General features: G+C 32.7%; 1 protein-coding gene across 4 annotated transcripts in view; it reads left to right on the top strand.

Annotated features, from left to right (window-relative positions):
• AGTPBP1 (ATP/GTP binding carboxypeptidase 1) overlaps window positions 1–15,912 on the top strand; it is a 94,054-nt gene that overhangs the window by 50,617 nt on the left and 27,525 nt on the right. For 3 of the 4 annotated variants that reach the window (XM_087822732.1, XM_016222907.2, XM_016222911.2), the window contains exons 13-17: window positions 2,618–3,333; window positions 4,564–4,647; window positions 6,444–6,530; window positions 6,615–6,763; window positions 14,568–14,655. In XM_087822732.1, the coding sequence (XP_087678858.1) occupies window positions 2,618–3,333; window positions 4,564–4,647; window positions 6,444–6,530; window positions 6,615–6,763; window positions 14,568–14,655 (1,124 nt within the window). The remainder of the gene's footprint in view (window positions 1–2,617; window positions 3,334–4,563; window positions 4,648–6,443; window positions 6,531–6,614; window positions 6,764–14,567; window positions 14,656–15,912) is intronic. The other variant, XM_016222909.2, reaches the window with a different exon arrangement.

Here is a 15,912-nt window from a genome sequence, read left to right as displayed (position 1 = left end):
GTCACTGGTTTCATTCCCGGTCAGGGCACATACCCTGGTTTTGGGCTTGATCCCCCATCAGGGTGCATGAAGGAGGCAGCTGACCAGTGTTTCTCACATTGGTGTTCCTCTCTCTCTCTCCCCATTTCCTTTCCTCTGTCTCTAAGATCTATAAAAGCATATTAAAAAAAAAAAAAAAAAATATATATATATATATATATATTGGTTGGTTCCAGATAGGAAGTATTTGAAAGCCATCATCATATCAAATACTGGCAGGTCATGAGGTAGTAAACATAAATGAAATTAATATTATGACATTTTCTACTTCGATTTGCATGTTATTTTCAACACCAACCAGTGAAGCTTAAGATTACTCGATGTGTTTGTTTGAATCCTGAACACCACCCACTTTGTTTCCAGATGTGTTAAGTCTCTTATTCATAGCCAGATGGAGGCAAAATGAATGCATTTGAAGGCAACATATGGAATTATTAAAGTTATTATCAACAGACATTTGTAGGGGAACTTACCATGCTTTAAAAACTATGATTATTTATTCATAACGACAGTTATAGTTTTATTTGCTTTTGTTTCTTGATGGCAGAATATGGGAAGTGTCAAAATTCTGCATTTTCATAGCTCTTTTTTATACATCTCTGGTAGCATGACATTTACCACATGGACTTTCGTTGTGTTTTATTTTTATTTCTTTGTCCTCTCTTTTTAATTTGGTTTTAAATTTTTATTGAAGTTATACATGGACAGAGCTTTAAGAGTCAAATAGTTTTACGTAGTTGAATCAGGAAAACTATTGTCCCTTCCTACCTGCTATTTCCTACAATCACTTTTAGCATGTTTTTGAAGTTAAACCCCATATTTCTAAATAATATGTTTACAGTGCCATGTCTTGATTTTTTTCAACTTTTGTTCTTTCTTTTTAAAATTTTATTATTTTTTTGTGTTATCATGTTAAGAGAGCCATCTAGTACTTTTTAGCCTTTTCCAATATTTACATTTTTAGGTGATAACTGTTATCTAAGTACTGTTTTAGCTGTGTCACATAAGTTTTGATTTTTAGTATTTTTATTATCTTTGTTTTGAAACTATTTCCATTGTAGAACTGTTGTAGAACTGTTATAGAACTTCTCACAACTGGGATCATATAGCACGTACTCTTTTGTGTAAGGCTTCTTTTGTTCAGCATATGTTTTTGAGTTTCACCCATATTATTACATGATAACTGTTTTTTTCCTTATTGCTGAATAGTATTTAATTGTATAAATACACCACAATTTCTTTATCCATTCACTTATTGATGAGTATTGTAATGTTTGCCGTTTTGGGCTATTATGAGTAAAATTGATACCAGTATACAAAGCTTTTTGTGGAAATAGTCCTTCATTTTTCTTGGGTAAATAAATACCTACAAGTGAAATTGTTGGGTAGTAGATACGTTAAGTATGTTTTAACCTTATGAGAAATTTTTTCTGGTGACTTTTAAGGTAACTTTTTTTAGCTTCAATGCTATGCAGTTTCCCAGTTGTTGACTAAGTGTGGAGATTCTAGTTTTAAATCTTGTTTGGGATTCCTTGTCTTTTGGAATCTCTGAGTTGTTTTCCCATAGGATCTGGAAAAAACTCTTCTCAAAACCCTCAAAATAAAAGCCAAAATTCTTATAATAGCCCACAAGGCCCTACAATATTTGGCTCACTTTTGCCTCTTGAATTCATCTTGCTCATTAAATTCCAGTCATGCTAACCTCCTTGCTGTTCTTTGAACACAGCAGGCATTCCCCTGCTCTGGGGCTTGTGCACTGGCCCCCATCTTTGCTTATATTTCATCTCAGTGAGGTTTCCCTGGTCAGAGGCATTTAAAGTTGTGATCCACCTCTCCTCCCTGGCACTCTCAATTCATATACCTCTTCCCTACCTCTTTTTTGCTATAACACTTTACCCTTCTAATAGCCCATGAAATATATTTATATCATGTTTATTACTTGTTGTATTGACAGTCCTCTCTCCTCCTTCCTTAGAAGAATGTAAGCTGCAGAAGGGAAGAGTTGTTTGGTGTTTTTTAAGTGATGGGTCTTAAGTTTCTGAAATAGTGCTTGGCACAAAACAGGCACTAAGTATGGCACAGAGCAGACACTTGTAAATATTTGTTGGATTAGCGAATAACAATTTGATTGCATTTTCTTTAAGAGGATTTTGGATGATTTTAATGTCATTTTACTTTTCTAAAATTTCTCATGTTTTTGTTATATATAAGCAAAAGTATATATATGTTATATATATACTTTTTATAATAGAAAAAGTAAAATAAGTGTAATAAATTTTGTTGTGGCTAAATACAGGGTGGGGCAGAAATAGGTTTACAGTTGTGAGTACATGAAACAGTTTATTCTTGCATTACTATTTATTAATTATTGCATTATTTTCCATACAAACAGCTGTGAACCTACTTTTGCCCCATTCCTGTATTGTGTTTTTTGTTAGTGAGATTAAAATATACTGTTTTACCCATCTTTAAAATTTTAGGTTTCTGAAGCAGCATATAAAATGAATATGGTCTTAGTTTTGTTAATACATATTAATATTTACAGGTAAAAGATTAAACATATTTTTTATTTTCAAAGGACTATGACTTAATCTCCAGAGAACCAAAGCCTTTAGTATTTGAGGGAAAAGTACGTGGTCCTATTGTTGTGCCTACAGCAGGAGAGGAAGCAGCTGGGAATTCAGGCAACTTAAGACAAGGAGTTGTAATGAAGGAGAATGGGTCTCCCCTAGGAGACGAAGGTGATAAGAAACCTGCCTTTATGGATGTGGCAAAAGAAGATATTAAAGAGAATGACAGAACATTACAGCAACAGCTAGGTGATCAAAATAGAACTATTTCATCAGTCCATGGCTTAAACAATGATATTGTGAAGGCCTTGGACCGAATTACATTGCAGAATATTCCTTCTCAAACAGCTCCAGGTTTTACTGCAGGAATGAAGAAGGACTACAGCCTCCCTCTCGCCGTCGTTACGTGCGCTAAGGCATGTCCACACGTGGCTGCTTGTGGGAACGTTCTGTTTGACGGAAGAGCAGTTCAGCTAGGGAAACTTTGCTGCACCGGCGTTGAAACAGAGGATGATGAAGATACTGAGTCTACGTCATCAGTGGAACAAGCGTCCGTTGAAGTTTCTGATGGACCAACGCTCCACGACTCAGATCTCTATATTGAGATTGTGAAAAATACAAAATCTGTTCCAGAATATTCAGAGGTGGCTTATCCTGATTATTTTGGTCACATTCCACCTCCATTCAAAGAGCCTATTTTAGAAAGGCCTTACGGTGTACAAAGGTGAGTTATAGATTCCTTCTTCCTTCTAAACGAGACCATTTTCAAAATATGAGGCATACTTTAAAAACCTGGGTATTTAGGATGAAAATTACTCTGAATTAAAGTTATTGTAATTTTTATCCTGTTAAATAATTTTGATACTAAACAGCATGATGAAAGATCAAAAGATCAATAGGAGTTGGTATATATGTTTTACAGGTAGGTATGTTGGTATGCAAGTTAAGTGCAGAAGAGGTGGAACTCAAGGAAATGAAAACACTGAAATCCCATAAATGATGGTGGATCTATAAGATTTTAATGGAGCTGAAACAGTTCCATCACCTAGTGACATAACAATAATAACATCGTAGTACAACGCATTTCTTGTGGGTTTGTGGTGATGCTGGTTTAAACATTGTTACTGTGCTGCCAGCTGTGTAAAAGTATAGCACATACAGTTACAGCAGCAGGCTATCCCATCTATGTTTGTGCACATGCACTGTGATGTTCGCACAGTGATGAAATCGCTCAACGATGCATCTGTCACTAAGCAACACGTGCATGTAGTGCTTCTGTCTATGTGCTTGTGCCATGCGGACTGTAAAGACTGTCTATGGATCCTCAGAGAACGCTTCTGTAACCAGCGACATTTTACATAATATCATTTTTGTAATATAGCAGCAAGGTGTACTGAATTGTTTCTGTAACATTGTTCTGTATTGGTTGAAACTTAACAGAGTACAGTTTTGCTGGTGGTTACATATCGTGTGGACTTTTGAGTGTTTACTGGACTAAATGGTCTATACATTTTTCAGACTCTCCTGCACAAATTCAATTCTTCTGAGCCATACCAGTGAGGGTGGGTTTTAAAAATCTCCTTCTTATAAAATCTCTCGCTTTTCAGGTTTTTACTGTTTCTACTAATGCTACTATTATGTATACAAAATTATTTGCTTAAGGGGTAGAGAGTGGATCCACACCATTTCTATGCAGAATAGCATAATAGACATTTGAGATTTAAAAAAACTATTGGGCTGTATTCTACATGATTATTTTCTAGAACTCAGACTTTAAAATACTGAAATTTGGCTTGTTGTAGAGTGATAACTTTTTTGTGCACAAACTATATAGAGGAATGATCATCTTTATTTTAAGAAATTTTTATCATTTTACACTTTTTTTACTTTGGAGAAAGTTGTGCCTTGGCATATATCAGTGAATTTTTGTCAAACTTCTCTTTTATGATTTCAGGACAAAAATTGCCCAGGATATTGAGAGGCTAATACATCAGAGTGATATCATAGATCGAGTGGTATATGACTTAGATAACCCAAAGTAAGTCTGATTTTTTGTTTTGTTTTGTTTTTTTGTTTTGTTAGTTTTATTCTTACTGTAAAATTTCAGTGTTATTTTTAAAAGATAAAAATTATCTTTTAACTTTCACCTAGTTTACTGTCACTACATTTTCAGCTTTTAGCAGGGATTTAATGGTAATGTAAGAGTAAATCATGTTTACTTAAATTGAATATATCACAAGTTTTTGTTCTTAGGTGGACTTTTAATGGGTTAATAAGGTGAAGGTCACAAATTGATGCTGTGTTTTTAAAAAACTAAAATTACTTCCATTTAAGAGAGTGGAGATTTCATATGAGATGCTGTAATTTTTTTTTAAATTCTCACCCGAGGATATTTTTTCCATTGCTTTTCAGAGAGAGTGAAAGGGAGAGAGAGAGAGAAAGAGAGAGAGAGTGATTGATTGATTGGTTGTCTCCCGCATGCACCCCAGCCAGGGCAGGGTTTGAGCCTGCAACTGAGGTATGTGCCCTTGGCTGGAATCGAACTCTGGACCCTTGAGTCTGCAGGCTGGCTCTCTAACCACTGAACCAAACCAGCTAGGACTGATATGCTGTAATTTTGTCCTATAATACGGAACCTTAGGACAATAAATTACCATTCCCTTCTGAAGGAATGTAAGCTTGATAATTCTCCACAGTTCCCATTGTACTCTCTTGTCTCTTATGAAATTACTTGCCTGACCTTTGAAGCCTTTCCTGACGCTTGATGTGTTAGTGTCATTTACAGTTTAGGGTTATCACTAATATCACATTTTAGGGTTTATATAAAAGTAAATAAATGAAAATCACTAATGACGAATGTGGCTATTATTTAGTCACTTGCCTCCTCAAATGAGAAATTTAATTAGCCCTCAGTGGATTTTCCCTACCCCTTAACATTCTAATATTTTTGGAAAATTTCACATTTTACTGCTCTTATTTGGAGGAAATAAAGCTCTTTTCAAAGATTTTTGTTAGGAGGGAAAAGCTATATCACAGATAGTGACTGAATTTGAAATAATAATCTTAAAAATGAAAAACAGATCTCCTTACTCATATCTCTTAGTTATTTCAACATTTGTAATTCTGTGTCAGACAGACCAGGCAGATGTGGAAAAACAGAAACTCAAGAATCCTGAGTGTGGCATATTGTGCTGTTTTTAACTGAAGTGACTTTGCACAAAATATTTGAGTTTTTGGGAGTCTTAGTTTTCTCCTATTAGAATGTAAGCTCCAGAAGAGCAAGAATTTGTATTCAATTAGGGAAACAGACAAATAACAAAAACAGTATCTGGCACCTAGTAGGTGCTCAATAAGTATTTACTAAATAAATGAGTATGTAAAATTAGGCTAATATCTTCATTGGGTGCTAATTAAAGAAGATAATAGGTAATGTAGTCATCTAAATTTAAATAATATTTTCACCTGAGAACTGCTTAGTTAGAATTATTAATGCTCAGAACAGGTCATATGCATTTAAAATGTTAAGTTCTGCCTTTTTAAGTATGATTATTATATATTTAGAAATGACATGCACTGAGGCAGACATTCTTATTTTTATTAACATTTACTATCAATGTAGGAACAAATCTGTACTTGTAATTATAATGTTTTTGTCTATAAATATTAGCCAAAGTTTGTATTTTGCTTGTGTTGATTATGTTTTTTGGTATAAAAATGAGGAGGGCGAGGTGGTAATGGTGTATTTTTAATCTGTAGTGAGTTTTTATGTTTATTATTGCTCACCTGCTTACATGCAATGTATTTTATTATACTTACTTAAAAATTTTTATTTAGTTACACCATTCCAGAAGAAGGAGATATTTTGAAGTTTAACTCCAAGTTTGAATCTGGGAATCTGCGCAAAGTAGTTCAAGTTAGAAAGTAAGTCATTTAAATTTTTCCCATTTTGTATGTGAACAGATACTTTTCTCATTTTCATCAGGTTTCTTTACTTTCTATTTTCAGAAATGAATATGATCTTATTCTGAACTCGGATATAAACAGTAATCATTATCATCAGTGGTTTTACTTTGAAGTCAGTGGAATGAGGCCAGGTGTTGCTTACAGGTTTAACATCATTAACTGTGAAAAGTCCAACAGTCAGTTTAATTATGGTAAGACAATTTGCTTTCCCAATATGGAAGACATATAGGCATCATATCTGAGGGACAGAAATTTTAAAAAAACTTTTAAAAAAGGTTTGTATTCTATTGTTTTCTCAGGTTCTCAAAATTCATATGTTTATTATGCAAAATTTGACATAAACTGAGGTTTGTGTTGTTGGTAAGGAGAGTTATTCTTGTATAGGCAAGCCCTTTTAAATGTAATGAGTATGGTTGATTTTATCCAAATTGAATACCACTAAAAGTTTATCATGTATGCTGCTTAAACTCAAGTTATTCACGTCTGTCATCTAGAAGAGAATTGCATAAACCAGTCTTTTTAAAAAACTTTTATTTTGAATAGATTCATAGAAAGTTAAAATGTTGTAGACGATTCCAAGTTCTCTTCACTAAGATACCTGCATCAGTTGATTTGATCATGTGATCTTTCTTTGTTAGCCTGTTACTATGGTATATCACATTGATTTTTGAATATTGAACCAGCCTTTATTATCCATGTAATAAACCCCACTTGGTCACTGTGTATAGCTGCTAATATTTTGTTAAGAAATTTTGTATTTATATTCAGGAGGTATATTGAGCAATAGTTTTTGTTTTGTACTGTATCTGGCTTTAGTGTATCCTGGTAGTCCTGAGCCTATAAAAGATGTTGGGAAATGTTCCCTCCTCTCTCTCTCTTTTTTTTAAAATATGTCTTTTATTGATTTCAGAGAGAGGAAGGGAGAGGGAGAGAGAGAGATAGAAACATCAATGATGAGGGTCATCGATCGGCTGCCTCCTGCACACCCCCTACTGTGGATTGAGCCCGAGACCCAGGCATGTGCCCCAACTGGGATCAAACTGGTGACTTCTAGGCTCAGGGATGACGGTCAGCCACCTGAGCCACACTAGCCAGGGGTGTTCCTTCCTCTTATTTTCTGGAAGAGTTTGTATAAATTTGGTGTTGATTCTTAAACATGTGGTAGAATTCTCCGATGAGATTATTTGGGCTTGAGGATGTCTTTTTTGGTAGTCTTTTAAATGAGAAATTCACGTTCTTTAATAGTTTTAGGGCTATTCACATTATCTCTTTTATCTTGAGTGAGTTGTGGTAGTTTGTGCTTTTTAGGGATTGATCCATGTCTTCTAATTTGTCAAATGTGTGTAAGTTGTGCAGAGTATTCCCGTGTTATCCTCTTGATGTCTGCAGGGTCTCTAATGATATCGCCTATTTCATTCCTGATCGTAGTAACCTGTGTCTTCTCTGTTTTTCTTTGTCAGTCCTGCTAGAATCTTGTCAATTTTATTGTCATTTTCAAAGAATCAGCTTTTTGCTTCAGTGGCTTTCTCTACTGTTTTTCTCATGAGATAATTTTAAAAAACTGATGTTATGCCAGCAGAAATATTAAATTTATAGCCTCATCTAAGGCAATGTATTTAGTACTTGAAGAAATATAAAACTAAGACTTCTTTGTCAGGCATCGGTCTTTATAGTCGAATATTCTATCAGTGGAAGAGAATATAATTATATAAACTTAAGATTAGTAATTTAGAATTGAAATATCAATTTTCAGGTATTTAATCTGATGATAATTTTTGAGTAAAAGAAAATAATTCTTTTTCTAGTGTACAGAAACCCACTTACATTGAGGGTTGAGGAGAAAGAGATATATTATGTATGACAAGTTTCAAAATCTCAAGAGGTCTCAAGTCATTTGTTGTAAGGATGAAAAGCTTTTAACAACTAAGGCACGAAATGCCATATTATCTGTTTCAAATGAATGTTCTAAGCTGTTAAAAGCATGAATATGATGATACTCTTTAAGGAGGCATTTCTGAAAATTGAAGCTTTCAAGAGTTGAAGAGGTGGTTCTCAATTGTCATTATTTATGTGGAAGATAGGAAATTATATACTCTTGATAATTACTTTACATGTATGGCATGAAAGCTTCAGTCATATTCACTCATTTAATGTAATAATTATAAGAAGATTAGGTAGCATGATATCTGGTTTAGTTATATTTTAAAAGTTTTAAAAATGTTGTAAGTAATCTAATTTTAAGGATTTAGTGGTTATGTTGATTTGTGTGAATAGTGACATGAATATTCTTGATAATCTATTTCACATTCTTTATTTTTGTATTTTAGGTATAAGTACTAATCATTGAATGTCATATTTCTTAGAAACATTTGTTTGTTGACCTTAAATGTTTATATAAGTTTAAAAATTACCGTAATTGACTCATTAAAAATACCAAAAACAAGTAAAGAATCTTATGTTTTCCCTGTTTAACTTGTAAGTATAATGCTAACATAATATTTTAGAGGAGAAAAAGACAATTAAGTAAATGTAATTGTATTTGCATTTTGAGTGCTCTGTAAGAGTAAAATATAAAGGCATATTTATTGCTGAAGTGATAATCAGTGTAATTTTCAAACTGTAGTGCTAAATAAAGTAGATGGCATTTTTACTAACTACATTTATACACTTATATAAAATAATACTCTTACTGCTTTAAACTTCATGAAATATTTTAATTTTTTAAATTAAAAATATACATTTTGGAATGCTTTTCTATTTTTAATAAGTCTGTACCTCCATATAATAAATAAAATAACCTCTTCCTTTAGTGCCATCTTAAGTTTAAAATGAATATAATCCTGCAACTAAAATTCAAAGTAATGAGATAGATGACTGCTTTATTTTTAAATTTTCCCTCCTCCTTACCCTTGTCCTTTGGATATTCTTTTTTTTTATATTCTCACCCAAGGATACGTTTTACTGATTTTAGAGAAAGAGAGAGAGACAGGCAGACAGACATCAGTTGCCTCCTATATGCACCCCTACCAGGATCAAACCTGCAACCTTGGTATGTGCCCTGACCTGGAATCAGACCTGCAACTTTTTGGTGTATGGGATGGTGCTCAACCAACTGACCCACCTGGCCAGGGCTGGATATTCTTATTATATATATATCACACTTTTAAAGCTTACTTTGTGGAGAATTTGGAAAACGAATTGGTGTTAAGAAAATAAAAACCATCAACAATGCATCACCCAGAGATAATCACTTTAACATTTCTTGTTTCCTACCAGCCTTTTTTATAATGCAGTATGATTTCTACATATACATAGTTATATACTTATTTTCAAAAATGTGGTTCATAACCCATGCAGTTTCATAATCTGTATTTTAACCAAACATACTGTCAACATTTTTTTTGGTCATTGAATATTTATCTGAAAGACTTTAATGAACATCCTGTGGAGGTACTGTAACTTATTTACCTAAACCTTTCTTTATTGGACATTTAAGTTGTTTCTAATTACAGTATTTTCTATTTTAAATAATGCTAATATAAATATTATACTAAATATTTGTGTATATAATTATTTAGTTACCAATTCACAGAAGTGGAATTTTTTAAATCTATCTGCCAGCTGTAAGTGTGTATTTTTTTTCTGATTATGAAACAGTGGATCTTTAATATAGGAACTTGGCAAATTAAAAACAGTTTAAAAAACTCTAAGGAAGGAAAGAGAAGAGAAAATCTGCTGTTTAACATTTTGTGTCCCTAAATTTATTCACATTCACATAATTTTAAATTTCAATGTTATGCTTTTATAGGGTGGAGATTACAGTATTAAAGCTTATTTGTAAACTATATCTATATACATATAGTTTACAAATGTATATGTATATATTTAAAAAGTATCTTATTCATTTTTTTTAGACAGAGGAAGGGAGAGGAAGAGAGGGAGAGAGAACATCCATATGAGAGCGAAACATCAATCAGCTGCCTCCTACACACCTAAGACTTAAAAGAAATTTGGTTTTTCAGTTTCTGTTGTGAAAGAGTGCGCCTTACTATTTTCAAACTTATTATTTATAATTAAGAAAGTGATCGATTTTTATATGTTTACTTGAAAAGTCAACCTCCTTACTGACTTTCGTATTAATTCTCATATTTTTGCAATTGATACTTTGGATTTTGTTAGTAGGCTCCCGTAATTTCTCCCTGTCCATAGTGTGTATGTTTCATTGTTTCATTGCTTTCGGATAGTACTTTGAAAATGTTTAAAATAAAAAGGAGATATTGGGTATCCTTGTTTTATTTTGACCATAGTATGAATGCAGTAGTATTTACATTAAGTATGTTAGCTTTTATTTTTAGATGCATTTTCTTATAGTAAAGAATTTCTGTTTTTATTGAGTTTTAAAAATCAGAATTATTTTATTTTTTGCATTTACCAATCTAATGTGACCATATAATACTGTGTATGACCTCTTACTGTGCTGTAATATATTAATAATATTTCTTATATTAAGCTGTCTTTGGATTTCAGACCACTTTGCCATGTGAATTAATCTTTTAATATAGAACTATTTTTGATTTGTTAGCATTTTGTTTAAAGGTTTTACATCATTGGTCATATGTGAGACAACTCACTTTCCTTTTTGGAGAGCTATCTTTGTCCACTTTTGGAAACAAGCTGATGCTAACTTTGAACACTTAAATGAAAAGGCTTTTATTCCCCTATCCTGTGTTCTGGAGCAGTTTAAATAGCACTTACATGTTTTCATGAGATTTGGAAAGAAAGCACCTCTAAATCTGTCTGGTTCTGTGCCCCTTTTTCGGTGATAGAGGAAGAGTCTGGATAACTTCTTCAGTTTTCTGTGACTCAGTAGTCTAATTTTCTATTTCTTACTGAAGCAGTCTTGAAAATTTCTGTTTCTCCTGTAAGTGACATTTAGATTTTCAAAATCCACTAGCAGAGATTTCTATATGATACCTACAGCGCGTGTACTTGCTTATTCCTTGTTTTCTTTTTGTGTGTGCTTAAAAAATAATTTGGTTTATTTTAGTGTTTTAAAAAACGTGGTTCTTGGTTTTATTCATTATTTCCTTTAAACGTATTTTTTATTTATTAATTTCCCCCTTTTCTGCAGTTTTTTTCTCTTTCTAACTTCTAGCTCATTTACTTAAATTTATTTTTGTTTAATAATTAAGCATTTAGGTTTTGAATTTGCTCTCAACAACAACTCAACTTTCTACCCCCACCCCTCCAGATTTTAAGAACTCCTTGTTATTTTCTAGATAGCCTCTTATTGTATGTAGTTTTGGTATCCTTTTTGACTCAAGAATTGTTTAGGAAAAGGTTTGTTATTTTTTTAGTTGGTTAAATTATTTCGGTTAAAATTTCTCTCGTTACTTTCAGATTTCATTTGTTTTGTTCACAGACGTGATATTTATGATTTGGAATAATTTTTTTAGGGCTTAGTATCTGATCAGTTTTTGTTTTCATGAGCACTTGGGAAATAATGTCTCCTTTGTTGGCAATAAATTTAATATATATTGTGAATTTATTATAAATCTATTTATTCAGTTTCTGTATCTTAAATTTAGTTTTTCAGTTCTATTTTGCTTCTGTCAACCCGTCATTTAAAAAAATATTTTTTTCTATTTTAATACAGAATTATTTGGCACATACAAGTTTTTCATTTTTTCATATTACTTTTTGTTTACCCTTTAACAGTATAAAAATAGTCATATTTATCCCACTTAGTATCTTTGGGATAAACATGACTATTTTATATTCTTTTTTGAATTTGCTTGATATCTTTGCATCATATTTCCTGTAAATAGAGGTTGTATGTGATTTTTAACCTATTACAAATTCTCTTTATAATTAATATGTGTGTTTTTTTTATGCTTTCTATTTTTTGTGCTTCTTTATTGTTTTCTTTATCTGTTATTCTCAAAGGGACTTCAGGGCGTAGTACACCACTTTTTTTAGTTGTGGGAATCTAATAAAATATGTATATAAAAAATAGATCATGAGGCATATTCGACATTGGATTTTTCTGTTTTGCTCCATCTGTTTTAAATTTAGTGTAGATTCCTCCCAGATTCTTACATGAAGTTGTCTGTTGATTTTTCTTTTTCTTTTCCTTTTCCTTTTCCTTTTTCTTTTTCTTTTTCTTTTTCTTTTTCACATATTTGTAAATATTTAACTAGGAAGTTGGTAAAAGTTATAGAAGGAGCTGTTAGGTAGATGTACTTTTTAAAAAATGAAACTCTATCATAAGATTTAAGTTAATACAACACAAAGCAGATCTTGCTTTGTCTTAACATGAAATGAGTTAGAAGAAGGAAGGGACCAATATTTTAGTAAACTGGAATTCAACATTTTAAGAAATTATAACTTGCTATGTAGTTAATGTTATTGTCATCAGACTCATTTTGAATTCCCTTTAGAGATGGCACTGATGAGTAAAAGATATCTGCACTAGAACTTCTTCAGCTGGAAGGATTTAATTGCCATACACGATTGAAATCAGGAAATAATATTAATTAGGAAAGCTTATTTTTTTCTTGATTGGCACATATTGGTTGGGAGAGTATTTAGTGTTGTTTTTGTTTCCCAAGTTGTCCTTTCCTGGGGATTTTTTAGGAAATTCTATTACTTAGTTTTTGTTTTGTTTTTTTTTTGCAGGTGAATGATCTTATTTGTGAATTTATATTTGAAAATGTATGCCAGTGTATAATAGTGCTCTATATCTGTTGTAATCCATCAACCCCCCATTACTTGAAAGGGGTTTGCTCAAGTTACCACTAGATGGCAGTCTTTCATTTTAGTAAAAACTGGTGTTTTCATCACAGCTTCCTCTCTGGCATTCTTGCACTCTTTCTTTCTCTCCCATTCCCTCCACCCTCCACTGTCTTCCATATAAATGAGGATTTTTAACTACCTTCATACATAAATTGAACACATATGGAACCAGGCAACAAAATAGAATTTTGGAGTCTAGTATATAGCATTCTAAATTGCCCACCTTAGTTAGTTCCATACTTTGAAGTTAAGCTGAGCTTAACTTCATAGTACATATGATGATTAGTGCCTAAAACACCTTGTCATTCTTTGTATCTACACCTGTTATTGCATATGTGTGTACTCAGTACAACTTTGGCCTTGGATTTTGTTAGAGGCCACTGTCATTGGATGTTAGCTTCACTGTGGCAATTTAATGCTTTGATTGTCTATATTCAGATGACAAGATGAACATATTTGTTTTATGCACATAAAGGTTTTATTCTTTGGCTGATGACTAATTCAATTACCCAAATATAGCTCCCTTCACTGCCCCGAATTAACTGTCATTTAAAAAGTAATGTAAGAATACAGTGCCTTTTATAAGATTAGAACACGTCACATAAATCTAATGTGCCCTTTGACCTCAGCCTGTGCCTTGTTCCACCTCACTGCAGTTAACCATTATTAGGAATCTGTGTGTCTAGAGGATGTTAAAGTTTCATTTTGAAATGGCTCACTGAATCCGAGGAAGAAATAGAAAGGACAGGAATCTTTTATATATCAGGGAAATACATGAGTTTCAAGTATAAAGAGAAAATCTTGACATATGTCCACTTAAAATAACTGGTTAATTGAATGATAATAGCAGCTAATATTTATGGTATATTCACCATGTACCAGGTGGTCTTTAAGTGCTAACAGATGTTATTTTTTAATTGATCTAATATAGAAAAGGTAATAAAAAAAAAGTTTAATGACTTTCACTCATTGCAGTTGTAATCTATTTTAGTTAAACTGGAAATTAAAGCATACCATTGATTGACTTATGAGTTTTTAAAGAAATTTCTCAGATTTAAAAAAAACCACATACTAAAAAAATGGAAATGTGTTTTCTTTTAACTTTCTGAATGTTTGGTGCTTTCTACAATGGCAAGATTAATTTTTACCTCAAAAATTTTGAAAGATTTTCTCTTCTTTTTCTGTCTCTCTCTGTAAAAGGTATGCAACCACTCATGTATTCAGTTCAGGAAGCATTAAATGCCAGACCCTGGTGGACTCGTGTGGGGACGGACATTTGTTACTATAAGTAAGTATTCTAAGAATCCTAGGACATCAGTTTACAGAAGGGGATATTAACTTCATTCTATTTAAGTTTAAAGGTTAAAAAGTAGAATTGTTACTGCATTCTTTGAATTGTGGTGATATGCTTTAATGTTACTTCTACAGAATCCTTTAAAATTTGAGATCAATTTAGAGGGATTATATTTAGTGGAATACAGTTGACCCTTGAATAACACAGGTTTGAGCTACATGGGTCCACTTATAGGTGGATTTTTTTCAATAAATATCTGTACTGTTTTCCATTTGTGGTTGGGAGTCCAAAGATTTGGAGGGCCAACTGTATTCATTGACCTGTGTCATTTTACATAGGGAACTTGAGTGTCAGCTGATTTTGGTATCCACAGGGGTTCTGGAACCAGCCCGCCATGGATGCTGAGGGACGATGGTATAACTGGGGAGTCAAAAATTATACTCGGAGTTTTGACTGTTTGGAGTGACCCTAACCTCCACGTGTTCAAGGGTCAACTATAAAACGTGTTTTGTGGACAGATAATTTAGGTCCAAAGCTTTGTCTCCACTGCTTATATAGCTATGCTTTTTCAACTTTTTTAGCTTTAAAACTGGAAACTTCATTGAATAAAAATGAAATTAGAAATTCTAGGAATAATTTGCAGTGACTTTTCATTGGTCTGATAATATTAAGTACTATTCTTATCTTTTCTCTTCTGCATACAAATATTTACCTTATTTTAATTTCCAAAATATTTTACCTGGAGATGTATTCCACAGTTATGTTATGCCAGCTTATATAGTTCAGCTTTGACTTCACACAGGTGATTTGCTTACCAAGTTAGATATAAGTGCTAGAAATCATTTATTCCTTCATTGGAGTAATTGGATTATTCCTCAACTTCGCTCTAAATAACCTAGGATCATCATATACCTTGCTTCCCATTTTACTCTGCTTCTGCATGTAATATGCTTCCAGATAACTTCCACTATTGAAGGCAGTTGACATCTCTGTACCTTGTCTGTTATTACTCTTAATCTTGAAATTTTTGTTTAGAGGGTTTTGTGCCCGGGTTGTGGGCTCGATCCCCAGTGGGGGGAGTACAAGAGGCAGCCAATCAATGACTCTCTCATTATTATTTCTATTTCTCTCTTCCTCTCCCTTCCTCTTTCTGAAATCAATAAAAATATATTGATTTAAAAAAACAACCATGTGTTGATACTTGTCGAAACTGGGTGATGACTATATGAGGTCACATTATCCTATTATTTG

This window comes from Miniopterus natalensis, chromosome 12, assembly GCF_054644295.1.
Source record: "Miniopterus natalensis isolate mMinNat1 chromosome 12, mMinNat1.hap1, whole genome shotgun sequence".
Lineage (NCBI taxonomy): Eukaryota > Metazoa > Chordata > Mammalia > Chiroptera > Miniopteridae > Miniopterus > Miniopterus natalensis.
Note: the sequence above shows the minus strand (reverse complement) of the source record. Positions and strands in the feature narration are given on the sequence as shown.